Raw genomic sequence first — 13705 nt, forward strand, 5'->3', positions numbered from 1 at the left:
CAGTGGCATAGTCAAAGTGTCTAAAGAATTCCTATCAAGTTATGGTATTCAGAGCTCAGGAGCGTAGCCAAAAAGAATTGTTCCAATGGAGAATGACTGATTTTTCTTTTAAATACTTGACAAGTTTTTAAATATAATTGAACCTAATAGAAAAGATGCAATTTAAAAGAAAATTAGAAATTTTAATTTAAAAATTGTTTTCGTTCTGTACAAATGATTTGTTTAATCTTTGGAAGTTGGCTCATATCCCTAAAGCACAGTCTACACCTGTTGGTTACACTCCTGAATTATGGTGTCTAGAATTACATTTTCGATCATCTCACTTATCCTATGCCACTGTAGAAATCTAAACTTACTTTAGTTTTATTAACAATATAATCAAAACCCTAAACCTTTTCTATAAAATAATTAAAAATATTTAAAAAAATAAAATCATGCACGTATCATTCATAAATAAATTTTTTTGAGTAGAATTTTTGAATAATTAGTTTAGTTTTTTAGTAAGTTTGATAGTTTTTTTCTAATTCAATTTTTTCATCTATTTGTTTTCCGCTAAGTTTTGAATATTCTTTTTGTAATGATGAGATTGAAAGTTTGTCTAATCTTTTCTATTTTGAGAAGGATTAGATGGCAACATTGGACTCAACTGCATATAAAGTTGGAGTTGATTTCAATCACTGAATTGCATTTTTTTGATAGTATCAAGTAAACAAGAGTCGGTAGAGCAGTTTCTTAGATAATTTTATATTCTTCAAATTTAGAACTTCAATCTCATTTATTAGAAAACTAGTTAATTTTAAAAAAGACTTGACTTAATTTGATATTTTTACTTCTAATTGGTTTTTATCAAATTTTTAAAATTTTTTTGGATTTTTTAAATTTTTTTGAATTTTTAAAAATTAAAATTGAATTTTTTTTTCTATTTTATCAAATTGAGAATGAATTTTTTGAGAATTTTTTATCATCAAATTTTTGCTTTTTGAATAAATTTATATTTTAACATAAAATTTATCAATTAACATTCCAAAAAAATGTTTATAATTTCACCATTCAACACTTTAAATTTCTCACTCACGTCATTATTTCCAAAAAAAAAGGAAAAAAAAAACATTTTTATTCTTACTTTATTTACAGGAAAAAGATACAAATTCACAATTTAATCAGAATTCATGCCAAACAACAAAATAGAAAATGTTGAAAATTTTCCTTAGAAAAATTTTAGTTTTTGAGAAAAAGGAAATTAAATAAAATAAAGAGAAATTCTACCTCAAAAATGAACACAAAAATACACACATGAAAAGTTTTATTTAATTTGAGTTTTTTAAGTTTTTTTTCTCACCTCAACAGAATTTTTCTTTTATGTTTTTATTCTTTGAGTTGCAAACAATTTTTTTGAAGTTATAAAAAAGTTTCTTTAAATTTGATTTAGTTTAGTAGAAAAATTAGTTAAAGTTTTGCATGGTAGACCTTTACAATTGTTCACTTATGACGTCCATTTTTAAAAAATTGAAACGAGATAATTCCGAGCTGGTGCAAGGCAAGTGCTGAATACACTTGAGCCAGGTCCATTGAGTAGATCATATCAAGGAACCACATTTTTAGCATCATAAGTGAACAATTCTCAATATGTGTCTTAGAAAGAAATAAAGCTTGATAGAAATGATTAGATTAGCAAGTATAGTTAAGATATAGGTGATGGTATCTATAGAGGTTGATTATTAGAGTTCCATTTAGAACCTTACTATAGAACTTACCCCCGAAGTTTAGCCACTCATCAGAAAATTGAATCACAATTCATATGAGTTTTTTGATATAAAACTTGTATAAAACTTCTTAAAAAAAATGTTAAAAAATTTAATAAATTCCCATAAATTTTTTAAATTTTCTGATGAGCGTCGGAGCTTTGCAATCCTCTTTAAATTACCCTTAGCACTGTAGTAGGACTAATTAAAAATTCTTAAGATACTGAGGGATAGTTAATATTAGGTTTTAAATGTTGATCCTACATGGATTCCAATTGGTTCAATAAACCATCCTAAGTATAGACAAGTGTAATAATAAATGATTGGCCGAAATCGTTTCTAGAATTTTCTAGGTCCATTAAAATTTAAAGAAAATCTTCTGTAATGACAATCGAGTTTATAGTAAACTAAAATTCAAAAGGCATCTAGTAAAATAAGGATATAGAAACAAGGAGAGGAGGGAAGTCGTTTTAAGTAGTTCTTCTAAGAATTGAAAGAATAAGTAGCGTATATTTAATGCAAATTTTTGGAATTATAAAATAACATCCTACCGATTTTTCTCCAATTTTTTTTAACTTTTAAGTAATTTTGATTTAATAATGAGTTAATAGTAAGTCTTTATGTCGAAACATGGTTTTATTATCTCAAATAGTTTCATTTATGGGAAAAAAGTTATTAGCTTTACTACCAAGGGTTCTTAAGACCGAACCATGACTTCCAAGTCTCTGTCTTTGTCAAGATCGAGACTTCGGGTTTCTAATATTTAAGATATTTTTTCTTTAAAATAAATTTAAGGGAATTTTGCTTCTAAATGCATGAAAATGCTAAAATTTTCAAAATTATCATCGGAAAATTTTTCCGGACAAGAACATTAAATTCTAGTTGAAACAAAATAATTCGACAATTTCTTTTAAAATTTTAACATAATTTGTTCAATATTATTATTATTAATATTATATATTTTAGTATTGTAGTAAATGTGATCACTTCCATTAAAAATAAACTAAAAAACATTTATATAAAATAAATTTAAAAAACTTAAAAGTTCACCTAAAAATATGAAATTTTTTACTTTAACTCACAAAGTTATAACAATTTTTTCTTACTTTATTTCTTTTTTATCCAATTTTTCTCATGAAAAAAAAACTATTTTGACACCAACCAAAAAAACTCACCTTTTTGCTTTGCATTTGAAACTTTGGATATGAAAATACTTTTTTTTCCAATAAAAATACAGAAAAAGGTTTGCAATTTTAAATTCTGATTTATTTTTGTGGATTGAAATTTTGTTGTTGACTTTGTTTTGAAAATTGTTTTTCTGTATTTTCGGCGTTGTTTTTGGACGATTTTGAAGGAAATTGAAGATTTATTTTAATAAAATTATAAAACTACATTTTTTAATTTTTAATTTTGAGCTAATTTTCAAATTAATTTTAAATTTTATTTTTAAATTAATTTAAATTTTTAAATTTAAATTGCGTTAAATTATAAATTAAATTTGCTAATTTTTTTAATTTTAATTGTCTTCAATTTTCTTCAACATTTTCACTTTAAAACCATTTTTGACAATGTTGAATGCTGCAAAAATTTACTATATATAATAATTTAAAAACCTATTTCTATAAAAATTCACTTTTTCCTCGAATTTAAAAAAAGGCTTTTGAAAACTGCAAAAAAAAAATCAAAATCAATTTCTGGATGAATTTATTTAATTGTAAAACTTGTAAAATTTGTGTAGTCGTTGAAGCATGTAAATTGGAAATTTTGATGATGATTAATAGTTTGTATTTTGTTGATGAAATTAAAAAACTCAAAAGGTAATAAATTTTGATGCGAATGAAAATAAAAATACGAAAAAAAAAACATTTTGTGAAATATTTTGTGTAAATTTTTTTGTAAAAGAAGCTTTAAATTAGAATTTAAATTTTTAGTTATTATTTTAAAAATAATTGTGTTTTAATTAAATTTAATTTTGATTTTAAAATTTTGGCATTTAAATTTGTTTTTTTTTATTTTTAAGTAAATCATAAAATTTTGATTTTTATAAAATATTTTCGTTTTTTAAATTAGTAATTTTAATAGTTTTGAAATTTTCCTTTTTAAAATTTTAATTTATTTTTTTTTAATTTTTTAATTTTTTTAATTTTTGAATGTTTTTAAACTATTAATTTTTTTAAATTTTTAATTTTTTATTTTTAAAACTTTTAATTTTTTATTTTTCGAAGTTTTTAAATTTTTTAAATTTCTGATTTTTTTTAAAGCTTTAAATCTAAATTAAATTTTCAATTTTTCAATTTTAATTTTATTTAAAAGCTTTTTTAAATTTAAATTTATTTTTTATATTTTTTTAAATTTATTTATTTTAGTTACTTGCGACACTTTGTTTTTGAAATTCTTTTTCAGCTTGAAAGACAAAAAATTTTTGTATGAAAAAAAAATCAATTTTTAAGTGTTTTAAATTTTGAATTTCTTCTTTATTTTTGGTCAATTTTGAAGAAAGTTTTGTGACATTTTATGCCTTTCATGCTGCTCTGTTAATATTTTTAAAACTATTGCTTTTTGACGGAATGTGTATTTGGAATGTGGTTTGTAAAAAATAATTAAAACTATTTTTATATGACTTTATTTTTGTTATTTTCGATGTCGTTTGTGAGGACTGAAAATGCTTTAACAATTTTTTAATTAAATTCAATGTTTTACTTGAACATAATTTTTTCAATCCTCAATTTTTTTATCTTCTTCTTCTTGGACATAATCCCTAATTGTAGATTTTGTATTAATTATTAAAATTTAAATTTTTTTAAAATACAAAAATATTTTTAAAACAATAAAAACTAAAATTTATGTTTTCGACACTTTGACACTCATTTAAAATTTGAAAACAAAAATTTCAATTTAATTAAATTTTTTAAATATTTAAACTTTTTTAATTTAAAAAAAAATTGTATTCAAAATATTAAAAAAATTATTTTTTTTGTAGAATTTTAAACTTTTTTATTGGTTAAATTTTATTTAGATTTGAACTAATTAAGATTTGAATTTAAAAAAATATATATTACAAAAAACAAAAAAGTGTCCTAAAATTAACCCAAATAGCCCCAAACTGTTCTTCATTAAATGTTAAAAACTTTAATGTTTGATGTTGTTTTACAAAAATAAAAATCATCGTTGCGATGTCGGTTTTTTATGTTTAAAAAACTTTTTTAAATGTTAAATATTTTATTATATTATTTTATTTGAACTTTTCCTAACAATTTTCTTTTTTTTCTCTTTTTTCTTCCTGTTCTTGTTTTGTTCCTGTCAACCAACAAAAATACACTAAATGATGTCAAACTATGCGCAAATGTTGCATGAAAAACAATTAAAACTTTTGTGATTTTCGCGAATATTTTTTAAAAAATTTCAATTATTTTTAAATCACAAAATTCAAATTTTTTTATAAAAATTGTTAAAATTAAAAAATTTAAATATAAAAATTAAAATCTTCAATTCAACCAAATTCAACAACTTCTCAAAGCAGGGCTATGGAAAGTACGTGCCAGCCAGGACAAGCAGTCGTGTCGTGATTCACAATAATAGAAATAACGATAGCAACGACAACAGCAACCAGAATGAGGAAAGCATGGACTATTTGGTTGAGGAAACTTTTTAAAAAGGTTTGAAATTTTAAAATTAGAAATTAGAAAAAATTAATTTAAAACAAAAATGAATTTGAGTTGGATATAAAATTGTTAAAAGTTAACTTTGGAATTATCAAAAAACTCAAAAAAATGGCAAGAAAAATGCAAATTACTATAAAAATTTCAACTAAATAAACAACGAGAATGTCACCAAATTATAAAAAAATTTATAAAAAAAAAGCTAAAAATTAAGATTTTTTAAAAAATTTCCAATTGTTTTCAATTTGAGTTAACAATTCGATAAAATTTGAAATTAATGACTCTTTGGCTTCAACCTGATTTTCAAATCCCAAATTGATACATAATCAATGACCACTTTGGAATTATACAGCATAATAATCTTAAAACAAAGAAAATTCTCAAAACTCACCAAAAATAAACATAAAAAGTAAATAAATTTTTGATTGATTGGTCAAAAGATTTTAATATGCAACTTATTTTGTCCCTCATTTTGATTGATTTTGTGCTTATTTTTTAATAAATATCCAGATAATTTTTGAGTCCAGATTGTAATGTAATCAATCACATCTTCTAAATTGAAGGATTTTGTGGATTTCCTTTGAAACAAAAGAGAGAGATTTAATGAAAATTGAATGGAATATCCATGAAATAATTCTAGTCTACAAATTCTGAAGACAATGTATTGAGGACACTTCAACTCAGGAGTGTATTAATGAAGGTGAGGTTGAAGTAAAACCTTCATTTTGGACAAAACTCTCAACTAATTCCTTAAATTTTTACAAAAACTTCATGAAAAATTGATATAATGCATATTATCGCCCTTGATTCAGTCTTTTGAGAGATGAAGGTCCAAAATTTAGTATTCTATAAAGGATTATCCATTTTATACCACTGAAGCATGAGGTTATGTCAATGTAACTACCTTTCTGGTGCTCGAATAACGCAAATCGGTTAATTAATCCGAAATTTGACGTAACTCTGGTATAATGACGGATTTTAACCGAATTTAACTTAGACTTACTTACTTACTTGGCTGGAGCGCACAAGGGCCCATTGCCGCGCGTAGGGAATGTCTAAAGACAACTCTAACCTTCGAAACATTCTGCTAGTTCGGGATATTAAGGACTCTAGCGTCCTTTTTAACACATTACGAATTTAACTTAATCCGGCACCAAGTTAGTGTCACACTAGTCTGGAGTCGAATTTTTAATCCAATTATCAATTTTTTGACATTATGGATGGCAACCTTAAATTTGATCAGATTTTAAATAATTTGTTGAAGAGCACACAGAGTACACATAGACTCTTACTCCAAGCTCGAAGAACTCCTGGGGGGTCTGAAGAACTCCTGAAAGGAAGCTATCGACAAAGACAGTATTGCATTTGGTATTGGCAATTGGCAGGCGGAAGCCGGCTATAGAACCAGTTATAGGCGACATCTGAGAAAGGCCATGGATCACAGTTGATCTGTACAGCCAGCGAAGTAAGTAAGTAGTATCAAGCTATCACCATATCGGCTTGAAGCTGGATTTTTCGCAATTTCTACGCCAAATGCCTTCCGGCTTTATTTCCTAAATCAATTTTCGCCAACCTCATTAAATCTAATCTCACATCAATCTACGATCAAAAAAGATAACATATACCATAAATCCACGACTCAGTGACTGTAAAATTTTCATTAATTTTCATTATGAAGACAAGAATAGAAAAAAGAAATTTAGAAAATGGATGAGATGATAAAAATAAGAAAACAGTAAGCTTTAAAAATTGAAGACCTTGACATTTTCATTGCTTCATCTCCGACCCCAGTCAGCCCCTCATAAGCCTACAAATAATAATGAAAAATGATTTTTCAGCTTTTTAATGGATTAGAGAGAATAAAAGCTAATCAATGTCAATTTTGATGCTTAAATTTGGAAAGGATTTGATGGAAAAAAGTTAGTTTTTGGATGAAAATTCAAAGAATTTTTTATTATTTTTTAAAATCCATAACAATGTATCAAGAACATCCAAAACAAAAGCATCATTTTCCTTAACTAAAGTGCGCTAAAGAAACCCTAAAAAAAAGTCGTAAATGTCAAAAAAGAAGCAAGAAAATCTTTTACTCAGCATGAATAATCGAATCGACAAAATCTAATTTTTATCATACATAAAAAAAAAGAAAAAAAAAATAAATCTGAATGTGCAGTAACGAAGAAAATATGAAGATGTTATAAAGAAGAATAAAAAAAAATGTAATTTAAGAAGAAAAAATAGGAAAATAATCAATAATAAAATAGCTGCAGGTTGTAAATTAAGAAATATTTTAGAAATAATGGAATTAAATCATGACAAAAAATATCAAACAATAAAGAATTTTTAAATAAAAACGCCAAAGGGAAATTGTGGAATTTGAAAAAAGGAATTTAAAAGTTGTTGGAATTGATGGGAGTTTTTGGGAACGATTTGAGGTTGGAATTTGAAAATTTTGAGGTTAGGTCATGAAATGTCATTTTGGGTCATTACAATTTGACTTGGTACAATCAAGGTTCAACTAAATTTGACATCAACTAGACATAAGGACTTACCATATTGGTTTAAAGTGGATGTTGAGGTTAGGGGTAACTATGTGTTTTTGGAGACGGGATCCCGATTGATACTTTGTCAAAGATGAGACATTAAGAATCCCTCGAATAGTACATGTCGGCTTATCAGTCCAAAATACGCCACTAGACCGGCTTGAGTCTGTCATGGCACCGTCTTTAAACTGAATCCGAATTCGACACTAAGTCAGAGTCACACCGGTTTGGGACTGAATTTTTGATCAATTATCCGATTTGTGCTAATTATCTGGAACCCTTATAAGTAGGGTGGGATGGAATATTTTCAGTCCGGGGCTTGAACCCGGAGCTTCAAAATGAAAATGTTTAAAATTATTCAAAAAATTTTAAATTTGTATGGAATTTTAAAAATAATTGCACAGCAGCAAGGCTGAAAAGTACAGCAGCGTCCCGGCAAAAATACAGCAGATGGCCGCCCTACTTATAAGTCACAATAAATTGAGGTTATGTCATCAAAGAGGTTAAGTAACAAAGAAAATTAATTAAAAAATCCAATCCAATTCAAACTACTTAACCTAATTCTACCTAAGTCACAGCCTTATGCCCCCCTTAACATTAATATTTTATGCTTAGCTGTTGAGTTTTATTGCCTCATTTCCTCTCTTTCCTTTTGACTGTTTACCTTGTACTCATATTATGCCACAAAAGGAACGTGGAATATAAAATGAGAAATTTTAGATTTGTGTATGTTTATATGAGACTCAATGCGGCAATTCCAATTTTCTTATGAAAATAATAAACTGAATCAGATCAGAAAATATGTGTAAACGTGAAATGAGTCTAATGGGTTTGTGACTGCTTTTTTTTCTTCATGAGTAGGTGGTGATAGGCAGCAACAAAGAGGGATGAGTAGAAAATATTGTAATAAAAAAATTGAAATAAAAAAGTTAAAAATTTGGAATTGAAATGGTTGGGACGTGAATTTTGGTGTCAATAGAAGTGAGTTTTAATGAGAATTGGGAGGTAGGAATGTGGCAGTTCTGACAATTTTGAGTTATGTTATTACTTTAAGTCTTCTTGACTTATTAAGAAACATTTGTGATCAAACCTCAATTTTTTGATACTTAACTTCAATTTTTTGTGACCTAACCTCAAATGTTGGTGACTTAACCTCAAATTTTTGAGATCTAACCTCAAATTTTCATGATTAAAGCTTAATTTTTGGAGATTTGCCCTCAAATTGTTGGGACTTAACCTCAAATTTTTGAGACTCAACCATAAATTTTTGTGATTAAACATTAATTTTTTGTGACTTAGCATATAAATTTGATGACTTAACCTCAAAATTGCTGAAAATTTCCATAATATTTAAAAAGTTCCAAATAAAAGCTGAATGAATTGACGAAAAATTTGCTAAAAAGGAACAAAATTAATAAAAATCCAAAAAATTGTAAAAAAAATCATCAAAATTTAAATAAAAAACCAAAAAAAAGAAAGAAAGTTAAACTGAATTATTAAGCATGAAAAGCGGAAGGAAGGAAGCTAATAAAATTAACATATTGACAATTAAAGCACGAGAATAGACAAGAATGCTATTTATATACAAAAAAAAGAAAAAGGAAAAATTAGATGAAAATGTTTATAAAAAAAGGAATAAAATGTTTGTAAATGTAATCGTTGTTGAATTTGTATTTGTAAAATTTAATGTATAAGTCAATAAAAAGTAATAAATTTATACAAAAAAACTTGCGCGTGGAAGTTGAAAATAGAAAAAAAAATCATTTTCACATTTTAATGAATAAATTAAAATTTTTAATTGAATTCATTTCACTGTTATTTAATTCTATCAATAAAGACATTTTTCACATTTTTCTCGCTAATTGGAAATTATGAGTTGAAAGTTTTTCGTATTTTAAATGGTAAATTTGAAAAATGTGGGAAAATAATTGAATTAATAATTGAAAATGGAATTACTCAACAAAAATTAATGAAATGTTGAGGAAATTCTAATCAAAATTGAACAAAAACTATTCATAAAATTAAGATATAAATTGGCAAAAAATTATTATTTAGAAAAATTATTATTTTATATTTGTAAAATTTTAAATTTTTAAATTTTTTAATTTTTCAATTTTTCAATTTTTAAAATTTTTAAATTTTTAAATTTTTAAATTTTTAAATTTTTAAATTTTTAAAATTTTTTAATTTTTTAAATTTCAAATTTTTTAATTTTTAAATTTTTAATTTCAAAACTTTTAAAATATTTAAATTTAAAATTTTTAAATTTCAAATTTTTAAAATATAAAATTTTTGAATTTTTAAAAATTGTTAAAATTTAAAATTTTTTTTCCAAAATTCTTTTAATTTTTATTAAATTTCTCGAAAATAAAAAAAAAAATTCGTAAATTGTTTTAAATATTTGCTAAATTTTATTAATTTAAAAATTGAATTTATTAATAATTTAAATAAATTGATTTTAAATATTTTTGAGTTAAAAAAAATCTTTATGGACTAATTAAAAAAAACTAAAATTCAAAATAGCTTTTTACTTCAAATGAATCAGAAAAGTTAACCAAAATTTTTAAAAATAAATTGAGAAAAAAAAATATTTTTTTCTATTTTTTCTAATTTTTAAAAATAATATTTTAGAATAATAAATATTTAAAATATTATAGAAAATCGACTAGGTGAATGTACTAACTGCCTCTGAATATTTGCAGAAAATAAATAGAGAAAATTGCCAATAAAAGTAGAGAAAAGTGAGAGAAACAATATAAAAAAAATTAAAAAACCAAAAAAAAGTTGAAAATTCGGAAATAAAACTGAATGAAAAAGAAAATTAACGAAACATGATTCTTATGCATTTTACCTAGGAAAGGAAGTTCTTTGTGTATAAAATAATAAAATGCAGCACAAAGAGCTTCCACATATCTCTAGGCATAACTTTTTTGTAATTGTAGATTTTATTAAGAAAATGTATTTTTCGTGAAAAAAAAAGAAAATATTAAACTAGAAAATAACAAGAAATTCTTCCATTGTAAATTTTTTTAAAAACGTGAAGAAAATAAACAAGTTTTTTAAAAATAATTATAGTAAATTTATCTCCGTTGTTATCCCAAAAGAAAAAAAAAAAAAAATTAATAAAATTAAAAAAAAAAGTATGAGAAAATCTTTTTGTAATAAAATGAAAATGTTATGGCATAAAAAATGAAATGAAAATAAAAGTGAATGTGTTAACAATAAATAAATTCCTCTTTTTCTACTTGATCTGTGCTTCTTTCAGGATTTTTACATCATATTTTCAGTGAATTGCTGACTTAACCTTGAATTTCAGTGACTTAACCTCAAAATTTAGTGACTTAACCTCTAAATTCAGTGACTTAACCTCAAAATTCAGTGAATTAACCTCAAAATTCAGTGACTTAACCTTTAAATTCAGTGACTTAACCTCAAAATTCAGTGACTTAACCTCAAAATTCAGTGAATTAACCTCAAAATTCAGTGAATTAACCTCAAAATTCAATGACTGAACCTCAAAATTTGATGACAAAACCTCAAATGCCAGTGACTCAACCTCAAAATTCAGTGACTTAACCTCAAAATTCAGTGAATTAACCTCAAAATTCAGTGACTTAACCTCCAAATTCAGTGACTTAACCTCAAAATTCAGTGACTTAACCTCAAAATTCAGTGACTTAACCTCAAAATTCAGTGAATTAACCTCAAAATTCAATGACTGAACCTCAAAATTTAGTGACTTAACCTCTAAATTCAGTGACTTAACCTCAAAATTCAGTGAATTAACCTCAAAATTCAGTGACTTAACCTTTAAATTCAGTGATTTAACCTCAAAATTCAGTGACTTAACCTCAAAATTCATTGACTTAAATTTAAATTTCAGTGACTTAACTTCAAAATTCAGTGACTTAACCTCAAAATTTAGTGACTTAACCTCAAAATTCAGTGACTTAACCTCAAAATTCAGTGACTTAACCTCAAAATTCAGTGACTTAACCTCAAAATTCAGTGACTTAACCTCAAAATTCAGTGACTTAACCTCAAAATTCAGTGATTTAACCTCAAAATTCAGTGACCTAACCTTAAAATTCAGTGACTTAACCTCAAAATTCAGTAACTTAACCTCAAAATTCAGTAACTTAACCTAAAAATTTGTTGACTTAACCTCAAAATTCAGTGGCTTTTTCTCGAAATTCGGTGATTTAATCTCAACATTCAGTAACTTAACCTCAAATTTAAGTGAATTAACTTCAGATTTTGATGACATAGCCTCAAGATTTATGATTAAACCTTATATAACTTCAAACATTTTCAGATGCATCCTCTAAGTTCTCCACAACAATGTATGCCAATTAATCTCACCAAATATTTCTGGATGTAAATTCTGAATAGAAAATGCAATCTACTAACTCAACAATGTTCATTCGTCAACGGAAAAAGCTCTGGAAACGACATTTATGCAAATATGTCAAACAAAAACAAAGAAAGTCTCACGAATATTCACATTTTATTTGGTGCTGCACAGTAAATTTTCCCAAAATAAAACAATGAAAGCACCAAAATGTTGACGAAAAAGTTTAGTTTTTTTCCTATCCAACCGAGGAAGAGAAATGAGGACGTTTTTTACATACATGAATTAGAGTAAGTGCATTTAGTTTGCTTTACTGCAACGTAACGCTTCCGCTGCTTTAAAAACAAACTTGAAGTATTTTTTTTAGATTTACTGCAACTGAATACGGTGAAATTAATGAATTTACAATAAAAAGCTACATAAAGTTAAGTCAAGGCTTCAAAAATGAGTCAAATCTTTAAAACCTTGCATTTTAGTCAATTAAAAAAGTCAAAGCTTTCAATAAGTTAAAATTGAGCCTCAAAAATGACTGAAAAGTCAAAGCTTCAAATCAATATCTTAAAATTGAGTCAAAGCTTTGAATCAATGACTTAAAATTGAGTCAAAGCTTCAAATCAATGACTTAAAATTGAGTCAAAGCTTCAAATCAACGACTTAAAATTGAGTCGAAGTTTCAAATCAACGACTTAAAATTGAGTCAAAGCTTCAAATCAAGCTTCAAATTATTGCCTTAAAATTGAGTCAAAGCTTCAAATCATTGCCTTAAAATTGAGTCAACGCTTCAAATCATTGCCTTATAATTGAGTCAAAGCTTCAAAAGCTTAAAATTGAGTCAAAGTTTCAAATCATTGCCTTAAAATTGAGTCAAAGCTTCAATTTAACTAATTCATAATTGAATTAGCTTTGAAGCTTAGTAAACAACATACAATATCCTTAACGTACCTAAAAAATTCAAGCATATCAACGAACCAAAACATCACAAACACACTCACACATCCACGTGATTGGCGACTCAATAAACTTTCCATACAAAAAAAAAATCTGTGTCGCATTTTTTTCTATCAAAACAAACGTTTTTGTTCCCTTTTACAACAGCAATGCTTCCATTTACTCATCATAAAATTCCTCAACATTTTCCATTTTCGAAATTCCATTGCAAATTCCATCGAAATCAGCTGTTTATAAATTGATTCAAATGACACCCGTACTCAGATGTATGACAAGGACATAAAGCTGTAAAAGCACACAACCAGCACTGTCTGTGTCTATTCGAACTTTCCAATGTACGCACATGCGCAGATAATTTGCAATTAGAACAAAAAAAAAAAAAACTTTTTTTGTACTCGTTAAGAAATTTTTTTTCGCTGCTCGAAAAAAGAAGTAAATTAAGGAATAGGAAAATTTTTATTCAGT

At 25.5% G+C, this 13705-nt stretch overlaps 1 protein-coding gene across 3 annotated transcripts in view; it reads left to right on the top strand.

Moving 5' to 3' along the window:
• LOC139097056 (potassium voltage-gated channel protein Shal-like) overlaps nucleotides 1-5515 on the top strand; it is a 31585-nt gene extending 26070 nt beyond the window's left edge. Inside the window, exon 6 of one of the 3 annotated variants that reach the window (XM_070648818.1) lies at nucleotides 5260-5515. In XM_070648818.1, the coding sequence (XP_070504919.1) occupies nucleotides 5260-5394 (135 nt within the window). In that variant the 3' untranslated portion in view covers nucleotides 5395-5515. Of the gene's footprint in view, nucleotides 1-1134; nucleotides 1286-5259 lie in introns of those variants that run through there. The other 2 variants (XM_070648819.1, XM_070648820.1) reach the window with 2 other exon arrangements.
• Nucleotides 5516-13705: the final 8190 nt, after the last annotated feature.

This window comes from Chironomus tepperi, unplaced genomic scaffold (genome assembly GCF_022539635.2).
Source record: "Chironomus tepperi strain 1889 unplaced genomic scaffold, CSIRO-AGI_Ctep_v1 contig_412, whole genome shotgun sequence".
In the NCBI taxonomy this organism is placed as follows: Eukaryota; Metazoa; Arthropoda; class Insecta; order Diptera; family Chironomidae; genus Chironomus; species Chironomus tepperi.